Here is a 17,497-nt window from a genome sequence, read left to right on the forward strand (position 1 = left end):
CTTGTTTCAGGAGGATGACAGGAGACAGACAAGTGGAGGAAAGCTCTTAGTGCACCAACACAGTATGAGTAGTTTGGTCTTTTTTTTTTCTGGATGTATGAGTAATGTGTTTCCAGCAGTTCTAGATGAGAAGCTGCAACACGAGAAGCAGTGATGCAGCGGTACAGCTTTGAGCTGATCTTAGCTGGATGTGGGTAGACTGGGTGCCGCCAGATTAGCACACTGACATCACACTGAAGGAAAACTAGGAACCAAGGTCTGAGTCAGTTTTGATGGCTCCTTCTTTTACCTACTGCATCTCATAACATGCTCAGCCAGATTTGATATAGACTTCCTGTCAGTTTCAGTGTTGTGTGTTTACTCGCTGTGGAAGGATTCTCGATGTTAATTGACTTTTTGAATGTCAAGGGCTAAATGTGTACCTCTCGTTTCACAGCAGTGTGGTACGGCGGTATGTGCAGGTCACAGACAGGCAAACTGAGTGCACACATTGGAAAAACATGCAAATTTATCCCAAAAAACTATGAATAAATGGAAATGTTGGGAAACGATATTGAAATGCAAATCTGTATGGTGCGCACGGTTTATTAATTAATTTCTATAAACCCTCAGATAAATATTGCTCTAGCACATGACCCCCTGGAGGCTCCTTATAAATCTGAGGGTATATATTTTGTTTCTTAAGTGCCTTATTTATTCCGTTTCATTTCTATGTGCAAACAAAAAACTACTGGTCTAAATGCATTATTTGTTATTGATTATATTTTTGCAAACAAAGCATCAGGAGATGGCGAGAGATATTATTCAACATGAAAAATGCATGCACTCAAGAATGCATGACAAATGTAAGCAATGTGCATGAGGGCAATAACAAGTACAGAATTATTAAAAATACATTGGGAACACTTGTTAACTCCGTTTATCATTTTGAGGCAACAGTTCCGAAATTATTCCTAAAATATTTATATAGGGACTTATCGGATGGAGGGGCTGGTGACATTTGCAGTGATAGTTTCTATTATTTCACGGTATTTCTGTAATTATGTATTGTCTTTATATATTAACTTTAGAGTATTAATTGATGTTCCTGCCACAACAAAGAGATATCCGAGATGCCGATGATTGACAAAGAACATTTTTTTCTTTTCTTTCGAGGGGGTTAACAAACTTGTAGTTGCTGCATAAATCATTGCCTGATTAGTCCTGTGGGGGTTCTTTGGGAGAAATCATGCCATAAGGAGTTATTACATTAATGAGTTTTCACTTTGGTATGCCGCTGTGAAAATATTCAAATCATATTCATGTGAGGGACTCTAAAATAAATTGTAGATTTGTAAGGATTTTACTTGCTCATGAGAAGGATGTTACCCAGAAAGGAAGCAAAACACCTGAAGCTCAGGAAGCGCAGGAAGGAAGGAAAAAGACATGTGATGCACACAATCAGATATACATGTTTGCTTAAATAATACACTCATAAATATATACACATTTAACAAAATGATTACGTCCCTTCCTCCCATTCTCCTCCGTTTGATAGTGAACTAAATCTTGAAAAAATGATTTAATTTTTCAACAGGATAACCTTGGATCCTGATACACATTCACAGGAGTCACGTGTGTTTTTTTTCACTTGGAAACACGTACATAGGTTTAAATGGACCCACAAAAATAACAGTGAATGGAAGAACAGGGGTGCAGTGAAAGTGTGAGAAGAGCGTGGATGTTAAAGTTTAAAAAGTTGTTCTGGTGAATTATTAATGCTGAGCAATGTGCCCACAGACACAGCCTCTCACAGATTTATACACACACACACACACACACACACACACACACACACACACACACACACACACACACACACACACACACACACACACACACACACACACACACACACACACACACACAGCTGCAATCCCCAGTTGCTTGTGCAGACAGGAAACAGTGTACTTGTCACTCTGTCTGGATTTGGGGTATGTGTAAATGCTCTGTTGTCTCCGGCCCCAATGAGAGGGATGTTTGTAGTTGTTCCCTGAATGGTGAATGTTCTCTGTGTGTGTGTGTGTGTGTGTGTGTGTGTGTGTGTGTGTGTGTGTGTGTGTGTGTGTGTGTGTGTGTGTGTGTGTGTGTGTGTGTGGTGTGTGTGTCTGCAAGGGGCTTTTACACCATACAGTCTCCTCACAGATGGTTGCAATACTCATTACATGGTTTGTGGTTCACTCTAATAATTATTTTGTTTAAAAGAGATCAGCATTTGACCAAAGAGGATTTCTTATTTATTCCCCTCAAACGTAATACATCTGAAAGCATGGTGTTTTGAAGTTTATCCTTCTCAGATCCCTGCATCTTTTATTTTCAAAATTCAAATGATAGACCGATAGATGAGTACAGTGCGTGTACAGGATAAATTATATGGTGATTTAAGTGGTAGCAGTTTTGACCGCTGTGTTAATGTATGTAATTAAACTGCCCCTTCTGGCATTTTCAAAAAATCCATTTGGTGCCCAGATTTGTAATTCTGAATTAATAAGGACAGCACATATTTTTCAGTTCGCAATGTGCTTAGTCACATATTGAGAGTTTAAAAACTCTGGTGACATTATATTAACTGATACTCAATTTTGTACACAAACATATGACAATTATGCAAACATTACGGTTACGATCCCCCTGACCGAGATGTGGACTGTGTGGGAGAAATACAGTTAAAAAAAAATAAACCCATCAGTGCTGTCTGGTAGACAAGTTATTGAATGTAATGGTTAAACCTTTTTAAATGACCACAACCATAAAGTATATTTGGCATTACTATTCTAAAAGGCTGGCAATAACCAAAATATTTGTCAATAATATCAGCTCTGCTGATTTATCCATTTGACTGTAATCTGTAGTCTCCACACATCCTTGCTCAGGAATCATGATGAGGACTTAAGATTAGGGATAACAGTATTTATTATCCATGTAAAAAAAAAAAAGTAAATACTCTGTGCAGCTTGACACACTTTAATATGCCCCACTGGTGTTTTACCAGCTCATACTGACCTCTCTTCCAACTCCCAGATGGCTGCCTCTCACCTCCAGTGTAGTACAGCCACGCTGCTGTCCTTGTGGTGAAGGGTTAACATGTGACTGTGTAATAGCAGTGAGCGTGATTAGACGACAGCTGTTAAAAAAGAGTTACTGTGAATTTTTTTTAAGTGGCTTTTGGTGTTCAAAAAGTGTTTGTGTGAGCGTACGTGTGCACTTCAACCTCAGTAAGCACTCTCCAGAATGCTTAGTTGCACATGTCATGCTGTTTCTGTATTTCCAGGGAGATGTGGGGTGCGTAAACTCTGCCAAAGCTAAATATTTAAACTGCAGTTTTGTAACCCATGTTCTCTTTCTCCTTTCTCCCTGCCCTCACCATATCATTCTTTCTTTCTTTCTTTCTTTCTTTCTTTCTTTCTTTCTTTCTTTCTTTCTTTCTTTCTTTTTGTCCTCTCCATCTCTTTCTCTTCCCACCTCCATCTGTAGCTGGTGTTGCTGTGGCTCAGAGAGTGGTGACGGTGCAGAGTGGACCGCTGGTACGGACTGAGGGCTCCCATGTGACCATCTGGTGCAACGTGACGGGCTACAAAGACGGCGTAGAGCAGGACTTTGAGTGGTCCATGTACCTGCCATCAGTACCAGACCGGGAGATCCGCATTGTGAGCACGGCTCAGGCAAACTATGCCTATGCTCTCTACGCCCAGAGGGTGAATAGTAAAGAGATCTTTGTGGAGAGGCTGAGCCGGGACTCGGCTGTGCTCCACATCACCAAAGTGCAGGCCAAGGACCAGGGTCTGTTTGAATGTTACACGCCCAACACTGATGGGCGGTACCTGGGATCCTACAGCGCACGCACCAACCTCACTGGTGAGTCTCTAAGCACACACACATTCAATGTAGAGATAAACCACATCTTGTTGCTGCAGATAAAGCTGTAAATATAGGTGGAGATGGCCACTTACTGTGCTAGAGAACAATGTTTTGTATTTCGTGCTCTGCCAGCAAAGGACACACATTTTTTCACATGACCTTGCAGCGTATAAGACATACACAAACATATTGGATTTTTTTTTTTTATTTTGAATTGGCCTTCAGCCTTGTCAAGGCCAGTCCACTTGTATACTGTAGCACCTTTCAAACACAGAGGTATTTCACTAGCGCTCATGTAACCTTTGTAGCAGTGTTACAATGCATTGCATATGCTATTTCCATTATCTTCAAGGCCAGATTAATCTGCTAGTAGACTTTGCAACTTCATTCCCAAAAATGTAACATGTCCTGCCTCAAGTTTACTGTGTGTCAGTTAGTCAGGGGTGATTTGATTAAACATGCATTTTTATTTTTGCTTGATTCACCATGTAAATGTTTTATCAATGAAACTAGAAAGCTCTAAAAACTAGATTGTGACTCAGGGCTCAACACTAAACTGGCCCTTGTGATGACATAACAATGCCGAACCTTTCAATTCACTAGATATTGTGTTTTATGTCCATTTCTCTTAACACATTTAAAATACTATTTTTGACCTAGGGCCTTTGGGGCCCTGAAGGGACTTGGGGCTTTCAGCAGTTTGTGAACTCAATGTGATGTCTTATTGTTAGTGGTTTGTAAGTCAATGACAGTCAGGGTGATAACTAATATAAAATCTAAAAATCACGCCCTCTGGATCGAGTGTCAGAGGAAGTGCCCCTCCAGTGCCACACAATCCCACCTGTTCAGAGCGGGGAAAACCAGGCTCATAATGACACACACACACACACACACACACACACACACACACACACACACACACACACACACACACACACACACACACACACACACACAGGATGTGTGACTGTTTCAAACAGTAGCACAAGTTTCCCTCTTCCAACTCCTTCTTTGTCGGAGTCATATGCAGATCTACCCAAAAAGGCCCGCAGTACTGAAGGCACAGCTGGCATAGTTGCAGATTCCATTCCTTCCATAGCTTCGTGCCTGTGTCCTTCACATGGCTGACCTTTCTCTTAAGGTCACAGTGCAAACCAAATGTCTAGGGCTGAAAGTTGGAGTTGCACTTGCCTCCCAGTGTATCCAAGTCACTGTGTGGCACTGTGAGCTGAGGAATACAGATATTTGTATGCTTTCTTTCTTTCTGGTCAGTATTTCATTGTTACGTTATGACAGAGGTTTTATTATTAGAGCCTCGGCAGCTGTACTTTCTGGTGTGTGCAGTATGGACTGAATGTGGGGCAGGGCTCCGTTGCAGTGCACCGTGATAGCACACAGTATTTATAGATCTGTGTGTGAGAGAGAGAGAGAGAGCTGAACAGTGGGTGAGAGCAGAGGTGTTGAGGGACTGTTATCTGAGCCTCTTTCTGTGTCTCTAACCTCTTAACCCAGTTTCAAAGGTCAGGGGCATGCAGCGGGGTCTCTCCACTCTTTTCTCTGCTATGCACCAGCGGCCCCCTGGGATCCTCTGGCAGCTGCACGCCTTCTTGCGAGCAAACAGGCCCTTGACAACGATCCTATTGCGCCTCTCTTCCCCAATTCTTCTGTGTGCCTTACTGTCATGTCACTTTCTTCATTCATGAGCACTGGCTTCTTTGTCTAATTTGCTCTAATTCTAAAATATTAAAGGTAGTAGCGTTAAAATAAAAAGCCCTTTGCTAATTCTGCATTTTGGCATGTGTGTTTCAAGGGTGATGTTAAAGGACAACCATAAGCGGGGAGTATTATGATGGAAATACGTGGAGGAAGGATATAAGATAGAAGGGCAGACAGAGTGGATATGTCTGTGTGAGTGTCTGGCGATAGGGTGGTTGGGTTAATTGTAGGGGTGCTGTAATCTGTGCCCTGAGCACTACATTAAGTCTTACTCACAGTGATGTGTTTGGTCCACTGTCACCTTTCAGTACAAAGAGCAGGGTAGGGTTTTAAAGTGGAACTTAATACCTGCTGCCTGAGGAGGTGAACAGTTTCAGCAGTACACCTGGACACCGTCTATGACTTAATGTTTTCATGTGTTGCATTGTCTGTCACATAGAATCGGACACCCCGGCTGTACGTGTGGTTAATTGCCTGGAAAGACGATACCAGTTTCTATTTGTATGCTTCTTTTTAAGGGAGTGAGCAGTTAGAGTGTTTTTTTTTTAAATTTTTGTATGCCCTCTGTGATACTAAACCTAGATTAATCAAATGAAAATGTAGCTCTGTTCAGCCTCTAAGCACCAATAAGGCCTTAGGCAATGCTGTAATACTTCACATGTGAAAAGAATAATTGGGCATCAGAGCACACATTCTGGATCATGTCCACTAAATCAGGGAGTGGCGCCGAGATGATGGAACATCATTATTATGAAATACAGAAAACGGTTTGATTTGACATTTCGTCTGTAATTTTCCTCCCAAGATTCTAAATGGGAACGCAGGAAAAGCTTACTGGCTTGTCTCCAGCTGTAGCAGGCAATTGTTTTCCCTAATGAAGAATCTCTAAAAACACACTATAAGCTACTAGAGCACCACCAAACAATAAACAGACACATTTAGCAACTAGCTGGTGAACATAGTGGAGCATTCTGAAGCCAAAGCACCAGTTATTTACCAAAGAAAATGGTAGAGACCAAAATTGGAGCAAAAAGTCAGGTGAATAAAGGACTTTCACTAATCGGGTGACCAGACACATCACTTTATATGTTAATGTTGGTTGGATGTGTAAATAGGAAACTAACACATTTCCTATATCTACTTCATAAGGTGAGAAAGTCACTGTGTTGTTCCTGTTGACGCCACATGGCCCAAAAAAAAAAAATCACTTGTGTTGTTTTTTTTTTTTTTTTTTTTTTAACTTTTAGCAAGAATTGACCTTGAAAACACAGAAACCTACAATAACATAATAATAATCATGTTTACATGTTTTTGGTGTTTACAGCGCTTTACTATTTTGACAAACTGAGAGGAGTACACCAAAACTTGCCATTTTCATCAAAATAAAGCATGTCATTAATCTCACACAAATGTATCAGTGTGACATTTTTTTCTTTGCTTTTGTAATTATTTCTCACACTCTTTGTTTGTCTTTTTACTGCAGTAGTGGATGTTGTTTGTGCTCCATTGTTAGTGGTTCTGTTACAAAAGTGACGCATTGAACCTGGATGTTTTGAAGCGGTTTAAAGTCAAAGATCTCTTGTAGTTCCGCTTTGCACACCTCCACTTTCTCAAGTTAGGGTTTGACTAAGCTCAGTCTGTTGCACTTGCGTGCACGTTTCTGTGTGCTTGTTTGTACATTTGTTTTTGTGTGTGCCTGTTTGACTTCCTCCTACTCATCAGATTGCAGAAGAAAAGGACAACAGCCTGACATGGCCATCATGGTTGTCCTTATCCTACGCACCAGCCTGTATGTGAGCGTGTCCAACAGCTAGCAGAACAACAAGCCCTCGCTGAGACACACTGCTCTTACTTCTGAAGCTCCCATATACCCTCGCTGTCATACAATGCTCCATAGGAGTCATTGTGCTGGCAGATGCACAGATTCTAGCCTCCGCATTTGGCAGTAGTCGTCCGTTTCCTGTCCTGTAGTAATATGGTAATAAAGCTGGAGAGCCAAAGCTTGGGGAATCTTGGAACAAAGGCGATCTCTCGCTTCTTTCACATCCGCTGGACGAGAGAGAGGAAGAAGACGTCCATCTTCAGATGTGTGACACTAGAAAAAAAATAAGTTTGGCAGCTTGTGGTTTTGAAGAAAAAGAAAGGTAGATGGATGGTGTGAAAAGGCAGGAAATTGAAAAAGAGAGGAATGGGGAAAGAAGCAGTCGTATTGGAAATAGGTAGTGGAGCGATGCTGAATAGAGTGTGTGACCAATAAATGATGAGCTCTTCCTCACTTCAATGTGATTGGTTACACCTCCCCGAGGCATTACCCACAATACAACTGCTGCTATAGGGGTGTGTTTTAAATAGTCTCTGCCTGATGTGACTCCTTAGGTTAATGCAGTTACGAACCACCACACAAGTTCTAAATGCAATTAGCCAGCACAAATTGAGGAGATTCGGGGAAGGAAAAGGGTAGAGATGCAACCTAGGAATTTCAATTAGGGAAAACTATTTGGCAAATAACAAGCCATGGCAAATTGCCACACATCTCAAGTCATACACTTTATTTTCATTATTTTTTGGCCCATAACATAGCGGCCATTTAATTCCGTCTTGATAGGAAAAAAAGAATCCTTTCACCTGATGAAGGTGGGGACCCAGTGTAAGCTAAAAATCTGTTTATGGACTGAAGCAGTGCCTTCTGAGGTCAAAGGACAGTTATCTTTTCGGTGTGCATGTGACTATGTGAAGGCAAACTGTGTGGGTGTTCATGTAGAGGGCAAAGAACAAGAATGTTGATTTTTCTTGCACTGTTAAACATACAAAGTCAGTCGGAGAGGCTGAATCATGCTTCTGCTGAGCTCAGCATTGAGTGTGTGTGTGTGTGTGTGTGTGTGTGTGTGTAGGTGTGTGTGTCTGATTTGTGTGTCTCCCCTGCCTTTCTTTTCGCGAGGGAGTTGACGCTGCCAAGCTGCACTTCTCTACTTCACTTAATGAGATGGACCAAATGGGAAGATGTCATCTCGCATTCCATCTTTTACACTGGGTGACACAGAGACCCCGCCTCCATTTTCCCTATTCTCCACGCTGTCTCCCCATCTGAATACTGCTCGCTCCGTCAATTGAAAGCTCCAGATTGGATTCCCAGTCCCTGACTCGGCCTCAAGTCGGTGTTGGTCATGCAGGTATATGGTTTTGTCAATACAGCTGCTCTTTGAGCTTTATCACGGGAGAAAGGATGGTGGTGATCGACACGTAAGATCGGGAAGGAAACCAGTGATTGGATAAAGACATAGAAGGAAGAATGGAGGGAGAAAAATAGGAGGGTAGGATTTCTTCTCCTTTTTTTTTTTTTTTTTTAAGACATAAGGATAAAAAAAACCCTGTGTCGACAAAAAAAATGATAGTAAGACATTGTCTGCTGGAGAAAAAGGTGAATAGAGAAGAGAAAGTGTAGATGAATAGACAAGAGGAGTTGTATCTCTTGGTATTGATTGGGAGCACAAGCCCGTGACTTACTGAAGCATTTTGTCTCTCCTCCCTCTCTCTGGCCTTTCTATCACCTCCAAGGTTCTTTTATAATTACATTTCCTTTTTTTGTCACGTGTATGTATACACATCTTCCTGTCCGTTGTGTGTAGCATGAAACCATCAGGCGAGGATGTTTCTGTGTTCTGTTGTAACTTTTTTTTTCTCTGGTCCTCACACTTTCAAAGGGCTTTCTGAGAGTTAAACTTGGCGTTAGTGTTAAGATTAGAATTAAGTTTATCTTGGCGCAAAGGTTGGGATTTAGTTGCAAAGTTAGAGTGGGGAGCTAAGGAGTGCATTATGTCTACGAGTGTCCTCACAAGCACGGAGATATACTTGTGTGTGTGTGTATGCACAAACTGCTTGTAAGCTGCAGACCAGGCAGGACTCCAAATGGAAAGAGATTTTATCGCTATGTCTGGCTCGTCATTTCCTTGCACATCCCATCTACTTTAGCGGACAAGGCTTCCTGCTCAATAACATTACTGCCACTCTGACCCAGCATACACCGATGCACACTTATACACACTGGAAACACCAACACAGTTGCAGTTACACACTGTGTTGAGCTGTCAGTCAGGACAGATGTCACAACCATAATTGAGTCTGAAAGGGACGGTGCTGTAGTGCTCCCATCGGAGCGCACACTTTCTACTGAACATCACTGAAGAGGGCTTTAACAACCCAGCGGATCACTGCGGTACACAATACAACTGCTGAATAGAACATGTAGCACCGCGAGTAAAACTGTGCTGAACAGGATATACCAGACACCGTGATACTTGGGCTTGTAGGACAAGCTGTACAATACTGTATCTACAGGTGTGGTGGATAAGTGAGAGAAACAAAATGTACTCCAAATTTTATTATTTTGAGACCAGTCCTACGGCCTCATAAAGTTGGCAATTCATTTAGTTTTGAAGGAGCCACTGCATTTTCAGTTTATCTTTAGATGCATTATCTCATTACAAAAAGGTCAAAATCACATCTGGCTCTTTGACGCTGTCGAAGCAGTGGTTTTAAACTCTGAAGATAAATTTAGCCAGAGGGCATTTTGGATTTTGGACAAATTATCCGTGAACACTGCCAAAGTCAAAAGGGACCAAAGTAACAACTGACTTTCACGGGTGCAAAGTTTTAGACCCAATCCAGAACCTGACCTGAAAACAGATCATGATGATTATGTCAGCTGGGATCCGTTCACACAACGCTACCAGGTTACACAGAATATCATTTGGAGGTTGTCAAAAATCCGTCTTCGGATCCAATTTTGAAATGAAGGGACCTACTGGAACTGCAAATACCTCCATAGCATGCATGCCCTACCTCTTGCTCCAAATATTGCTGCTAAAGAGTATGATGGACCAATTGTGAAGTGATTTTTGTATTAAACATGACTCTAAATGCTCCACGGATGCTCTTTCAGGCGTACACTGCCTTGCATATTTTGACTGTTACACTTAGGAAAATATAAATGATGTCTGTGATCTCTGCATTTAGCTCATCACCCACGCTGAGCTAGGCTAATTAAAGGATTTAATATGTTAACAAATTACAATATGGCAAAATGCACGTGTGTGTGTGTGTTTGTGTATTTGTTGGTGTGCGTTTAGGTGTATATGTTTATTGATGTTTATATAACGGGGCTGAAGATGCGCCACTTTTCCTCCGGTTGATTTGATTAGCTTAGCTAAGCGCTAACCCTCAGGGGCCCGCTGGTTCTTCTCTGTGAGATTAACTGAGCGAAGACACGGTTTGAATATGAATTCAGAATGAATACCGACGTGAATGAATGTGCTCACGAGTGTTTGTATTCACGTTAGGAAAGACTGGAACTTGCGGTGTAATAGCCTCGTTTGCTTTTAAGCTTTATCTGAGCACGGTGGGGGGGGGGGGAAGGGGGGGGAGTGGGGGCAGCAATTATTGATCAATTATCAATTGATTAATGCCGACATTTATTTGTGGTATTATTTTAGTCACATTTAACGGCATGTCAATTTAGTTTTGATTTTGGAAGTTTCGGTCCTCATCCTGAAGTAGTGTGAGGTGGACATCCTGAAGTAGTGTGAGGTGGACATCCTGAAGTAGTGTGAGGTGGACATCCTGAAGTAGTGTGAGGTGGACATCCTGAAGTAGTGTGAGGTGGACATCCTGAAGTAGTGTGAGGTGGACATCCTGAAGTAGTGTGAGGTGGACATCCTGAAGTAGTGTGAGGTGGACATCCTGAAGTAGTGTGAGGTGGACATTCTGAAGTAGTGTGAGGTGGACATTCTGAAGTAGTGTGAGGTGGACATCCTGAAGTAGTGTGAGGTGGACATTCTGAAGTAGTGTGAGGTGGACATTCTGAAGTAGTGTGAGGTGGACATCCTGAAGTAGTGTGAGGTGGACATCCTGAAGTAGTGTGAGGTGGACATTCTGAAGTAGTGTGAGGTGGACATCCTGAAGTAGTGTGAGGTGGACATTCTGAAGTAGTGTGAGGTGGACATCCTGAAGTAGTGTGAGGTGGACATCCTGAAGTAGTGTGAGGTGGACATTCTGAAGTAGTGTGAGGTGGACATCCTGAAGTAGTGTGAGGTGGACATTCTGAAGTAGTGGGAGGTGGACATTCTGAAGTAGTCCTTGTTCACAGGCCTGTGGCAAGAAAGGCACAAGGAGGTGGGGGGCGCCGACGATGGCGGTTTAAAGATTAGCATCACACCCACCTCATTAGCATGCCAATCACAGCCACATTATTTGCAATGGGAAACAGAGATTTAGTTAAAACGTGTGATGTCATGGATTTGAGTGTGGGCTTGGAGAGCCAGCTGTGGGCTGTTTTTAAGTGCTGCCGTTGAAGTGAAAAGTAAAAGTGGAGAAGCCTGCGAGGCTTAAATCATTTTTGTGGAGTAGCACCGAGGCAGGAAAGCTGATGGCCCTCAAGTTCCATCTCTGTTCCCTCAAATAGCTCCAACACTGCTGGAGGAGGGTCTGCTTGGAGTAAACAAAAAATACTCTGTCTTATTGGTATTTCTTTAAGTCAATCACAACCATCTCAGGTGGCGCTAAGTAACACGCAACCATGACAACCTTGCAAAATAGTGTCGGGACTTGTTTTGGTGAAACATTTGCACATGTGGAGGTGAGCCGTGGGATTAAAAGGGCTTAAGCCCTGCAAAAGACCGGAAAAAAAACCCAAGCAGGCCTGCCCTGTTGCAAGATCCAAATCTTTGCCAAAACTTGTAATTTCGGTGTGTCTGTTGCTAACTCATAGCTTGTTGTCGTTGATTCACGTAGCAACGGGGATTTTGAAAACATTAGAATGCAGATATTGAAACGGGTGGAGAATGTCTGTTGAAATGGTTGGTCAGCGGAAGGCTTACAGTCTACGTCGGATGAGTCAGACGACCATCTCGGGGACATGCTACTATCAAAAATCTGCTGTACGGATTCCAGTAATGAGCGCGCACTCGCAGATATGGAAAAGCTTTAGAAAGGACATGAATTGCGCAATACCGCACACACAAACAGACAGAGGCATGGCCGCTTCCTCCTTCTCAGTTGACTGCGGGGCAGACGACAGACATACGCTGCCACCTGTGCCCCTGGCCAGGGTGACCACTTTGGGATGTGTGTGTGTGTGTGTGTGTGTGTGTGTGTGTGTGTGTGTGTGTGTGTGTGTGTGTGTGTGTGTGTGTGTGTGTGTGTGTGTGAGATGGGGTGGGCATATGCCTAATTCCCTTCAGTGCTGGCAGCTCAGACAGACAGTTGCTCCCTCATCTGCTGCCCTGCTGGATGGATGCCTGGTGATTGAGCACTGCCCACCTCCCCTAGCTCTACTCTCCTCTCCCCTCTCTCTCTCTCTCTCTCTCTCTCTCTCTCTCTCTCTCTCTCTCTCTCTCTCTCTCTCTCTCTCTCTCTCTCTCTCTCTCTGACATTGTTCAACACATGTGCAGCTGCTGACAGAACCTCTGGCCAATCTCACACTCAACCTCTGCCATGCAACGTAGTGATAGTGTAGATCATGTCACTGTGCTTATGCACACAAACAACACACAAAATGCTTTAGATTGCCTATTCCTGGACTTGTATGCCAGTGTACCTTTTTCAGGGAAGTGTGGAATGGGCCGAAAAGCAAGGCTTTGTACTCTGATTAAAACACATTGACATGTTTTATAAGGTTTATGTGCACACACACACACACACACACACACACACACACACACACACACACACACACAGAAATGGTCAGATGGCTGGGGCTATAACTGGTTCTGTCCTCAGGGAAGTCTTTAATTGGTCACAGTGCTTTACCATCTGGGGCTGGAGTGACGACAGAGGGGGGAGAAGAAGGGAGGTAGTGGGAGCTCCTCTAAGGGGTATGAAGAGGGGGGAAAAAGCGGGAGGACGGCGGCAGTAAGTGCAGCACAGGGATGGAGCTTATTAGTTTTAATACTTGCACCTCCAGTAATATTACAATCATAATATACTTGACAAATGCTGTTTATAGTGTACGAGTGGGGAGGTAGGCGAATGATTGCACATGGTGTGTTCATGTGCGTTTGTGCATCCATGTGTGTCTGTGGTGTGTGTGTCTGTGGTGTGTGTGTGTGTGTGTATAGAAGTGATAATGACTCTGGGATGTGTGTTTGTGCTGATGCTGGCAGTCAGGGGGCAAAACCCTGCACATGTGCTAACAACCTCCAGGACAGCAGCAATGGAGAAGACAAACAAACCCACATGGGGGTGGCGTGTGAGTGTGTATTTCTGTCTTCTTGGTTGCAGAGCATTTGCTGTAAGTCAGTGAATACACAGGCAGATGGAAAATACTGAAGAAAGCGAGTGACAGATGGAAAGAAGGATAAAGTTGGTCTGAAGCTGATGAAGATGAAGAAGAGAAACATAGGGAAGAAAAAAAACAGGGTGTTACTGAATTGGGGGGAGTAGAAGGAATATTTCATGTGTTTAGGCATGATGAGTAAATCTTTGATGCTCTAAAGGATTTCAGTCAACGATAGCTTTGCACACAGCTCTTCTCAAACGCTCTTAGGAAGATTTGTCTTTCATACTCCCACCTCTCTTCAGACTACCCCTCCTCTCACGCCTTGCCTTTTAATCTGTCGCTTTACTCTCCATCTTCCCAACACACTCACTCAGGCTCATTTCCTGGCTGGGCCTCAGCTAGAGCTAGTGTCACGTTGTGTATATGAACGAGCGTGTGCGCCAATGTGTGTTTGTGTGCATCTCAGTTAGTGTTAAATCCTCCTCTTCCTCCTTTTGTGTAAACAGCGTCTCATATTTGAAAGCTTCTTCTCACCATGAATCCCTCTCTTATCACAACATTCAGCCTTTTAACTCCACGTCACCATTCTCCTGCTACAATAACAAAGCCCACTCCTTCACTCACTGCCCATCTTTCTTTTCTTTTCTTCTCCCACTTTTTCTTTTTGTTATACCACTGCCTCTGAGAAAACCTGGACACATGCATATAAGGCCCATACAAGCAACCTGGTCAAACAAAGGGGCAAATAAACTGTATCATATACAACTATTATTCCCATTTACTGTATTAGCAAGGCTTTGTTTTGTGCGTCCCTTAGTTTTCTTCTAATTTCTTCAAAATATATTTAGTATTTGTTTTGGATGAGAGCTGGTATTAATCCTCATGCCATTCTTTGGGAAAGGCCACACTTTGTACTTTATTAATAAAGGCACAACAGTGTTTGTTAAATTGGTAGACTCGGTATGTACTCATTAGAATTTTTTAAACTGGTAATAATTTATTGTATTTTCCCCCAGTTGGGTCCTGACAATTAGAATTCATTTAGTGTTGTGTTTTTGGCAATCAGGCCCAATTATTACTCTCCTCTCACCTCTTTTCCACTCTCTACCAACTCCTTGTTCACCCCTGATATTCATGAGCTTGTTGCCAACTATGTATTTCTGCCAGTTGAATGCTGGGTTGGTAAAATATAGTAATGTTTTCAAGTTTTTAGCAGAAAATGACTGCCTGCTGCTGCTGCTGGAAACGAGGCTGCTGAGAGCCGTAAACGGAATATAGAATAGAAAAAATAGTTAGTTGCAGAGCATAAAACGCTAAAAGAGGCTATAATGTTCTACAGAGGTGATGGGGAGAGCAACGACACCTTTGGGTTTGTCCTCAATAGGGACACCTTTCACATTATACAGTGACGCAATCCATTTTTAATGTATGTTCACGTTATCATGTGCGTGCTAGATGTTCATTATATTCCTAATTGAAGTCATAGATAAAATACACTCTGAGATGCTGTCATTCCTTTTAAATCTCTTGAAGTTGTCTGCCGCCCTCAGTGTAAGCTCAGCTTATGGTATTTGGAAAATTAGTAGGAAAATAAGAGTTCGTTAGGATGAAATGCTTTCAAAACACGCTGTAGTAATATAAACAAGATGCTGTGAAAGGGTTAGTAACCTTCTTATTTGTGCGTTTTAAAATCCAGCACATCCTGTGCAAGTAAGTTCTGGTATTAACCTACTGTATGTTCTTAAAAAAAAAAAAAAAAAAAAAAAAAATTGCGTTAATAAGCAACACATCCCTCGGGCCTGTGTGTGATTCTGTGACCCATCACGGCTGAGTCACGGCTCTGGAGGAGATGTTTTTTTTGGCGAGCAGAGGGGAATACCTACGTCACTTACACTCATCGGTGTGTGTCAGAGAGCAGCTGTTCCCTCAGGCTCGACTATCTGTGGGTTTTCGGGTGGGTTGGTAAGAAAGAGTGAAACTGACCAACTTTGATGTGCCTCTCCTTCTACCTTAAGACATAATGAGTCATCATGGGCAGAGGGGCCTAGCCCTGTTTCCCGCTCCCTCTCAAAAACACTGACATACACAGAGAAGATGTTACTCCATTTACTATAGTAGTACTGCAGAGCTTTTAATTAACTTGCAGGAAAGGACGATTGTATATAGAGTGCAAGCTGGTAGAGATTAATACTCTAATAAATGTGCACCTTCCTGTGTTCTAAGACCAACACGAAAAGGACGAGCTGGAAGAGAAATGAGGCTGATTTAAAAAAAAAAAAAAAAAAAAACGGAAAAAGTGATAATTAGATGCGGACAAGTAACTTGTCAAAAAAAAAAAAAAAAAAAAAAAAAGAAGCAAACTCACCAGATAGTGTGGATGTGAGAGGGCGGCTTGGATTGGAGGTGGTGGAGATGGAGGAAAGCCTGAGTGAAAATTGTGATTTGAAAAATGGCACGGGGCCTGAACATGAATGACGGTGCAAGGAGACAGAAAGAAATGATTTGAGAGACCCCTTTATTAAATTGAGGCCTTTTCCTTTCAGTCACTGTGACCTCGGTTACAGCGCAGGACACACACCTACTCTCACACACCCACTGAGAGTGATGCTCCGTTGGCAGGAGACCTCCGAGTTCCTCCCTGGAAATCTCATAACAGCATCTGTAAGATCTCTCATATCCTCTCAACCCTTTCAGCTGCCGCCCCTCCTCCCCTCTCCGATTTCTATTTCATCTCTCTTCACATTTTTTGAAGATTGGATTTGGTGTGATATGATAGGACAGTGTGGAAGTCTCTTTGATCAGGCCAGATAGTGTGAGACATCCAACTCATAAGGCCCCATTTAAACAGCAAATTATTGCCTAATTTGTTTTAGTTTGTTTATGTAACATTTACATATCTGGCACTTTACATTATGGGGTTATATGATAGGAGTTTATTTTCAATTAGAGGTCTGTGTTCCTGATAAAACAATAAGTGCTTATGCATTCATAAAGAGTTACTTTACTATTCTGCACTACTTTGCATCCAGCAGCCTTTGTCCTGATAGATTCCAGTAAATGTAGAAAATTCAGTTTTTTTTCTTTATTTGCAGGCTGGTGTGCTTCACAATATTCCTTGAAGATTGAACCGTTACTGTAAAAAGAGAGTGACACCTCTGATATGGCTGTAATACTCAGATGTGCCTTGGCCTTTTTGCATTTTTGCTTTTAAATGACATGATTGTAAACACAGGAAATATGTGAAGGGAAGAAGAGTTAAAGGTTAGCTTGCAACACGGGGCTAAATGTTTCCAGGGACATTTAATCCCACTACAAGGCTGCATCTGTCATCTGCAGAGGGAAAATAATATTTGAGAAGAAATGTGATATATTTTTACGAGAACTATTTAAAAACCAAAAGACATTCTGTGCATGCAGGCTTTGACTTTGTGCAGATACAGTAAGTATGCGGTAGTGAAAACGTATTTTGCTTTTTTAACACCTGAATGTTACATTATTAAAAGATTTTCTCATTAGGCTCTTATTCGATGATGTGTTGCAACCTGTAATTATTATAATGTGTCATTAGCAGATCTGGCCACCTTTTAATTTGATTTGACATGCAGATGTAGC

At 42.3% G+C, this 17,497-nt stretch overlaps 1 protein-coding gene across 1 annotated transcript in view; it reads left to right on the forward strand.

Moving 5' to 3' along the window:
* igsf3 (immunoglobulin superfamily, member 3) overlaps window positions 1-17,497 on the forward strand; it is a 66,557-nt gene that overhangs the window by 12,761 nt on the left and 36,299 nt on the right. The window contains exon 2 of the mRNA XM_069153972.1: window positions 3,514-3,894. Coding sequence (XP_069010073.1) covers window positions 3,514-3,894 — 381 coding nt within the window. The remainder of the gene's footprint in view (window positions 1-3,513; window positions 3,895-17,497) is intronic.

This window comes from Embiotoca jacksoni, unplaced genomic scaffold, assembly GCF_022577435.1.
Source record: "Embiotoca jacksoni isolate LCO1_2020_lvr unplaced genomic scaffold, fEmbJac1.0.p SCAF_2, whole genome shotgun sequence".
In the NCBI taxonomy this organism is placed as follows: domain Eukaryota; kingdom Metazoa; phylum Chordata; class Actinopteri; family Embiotocidae; genus Embiotoca; species Embiotoca jacksoni.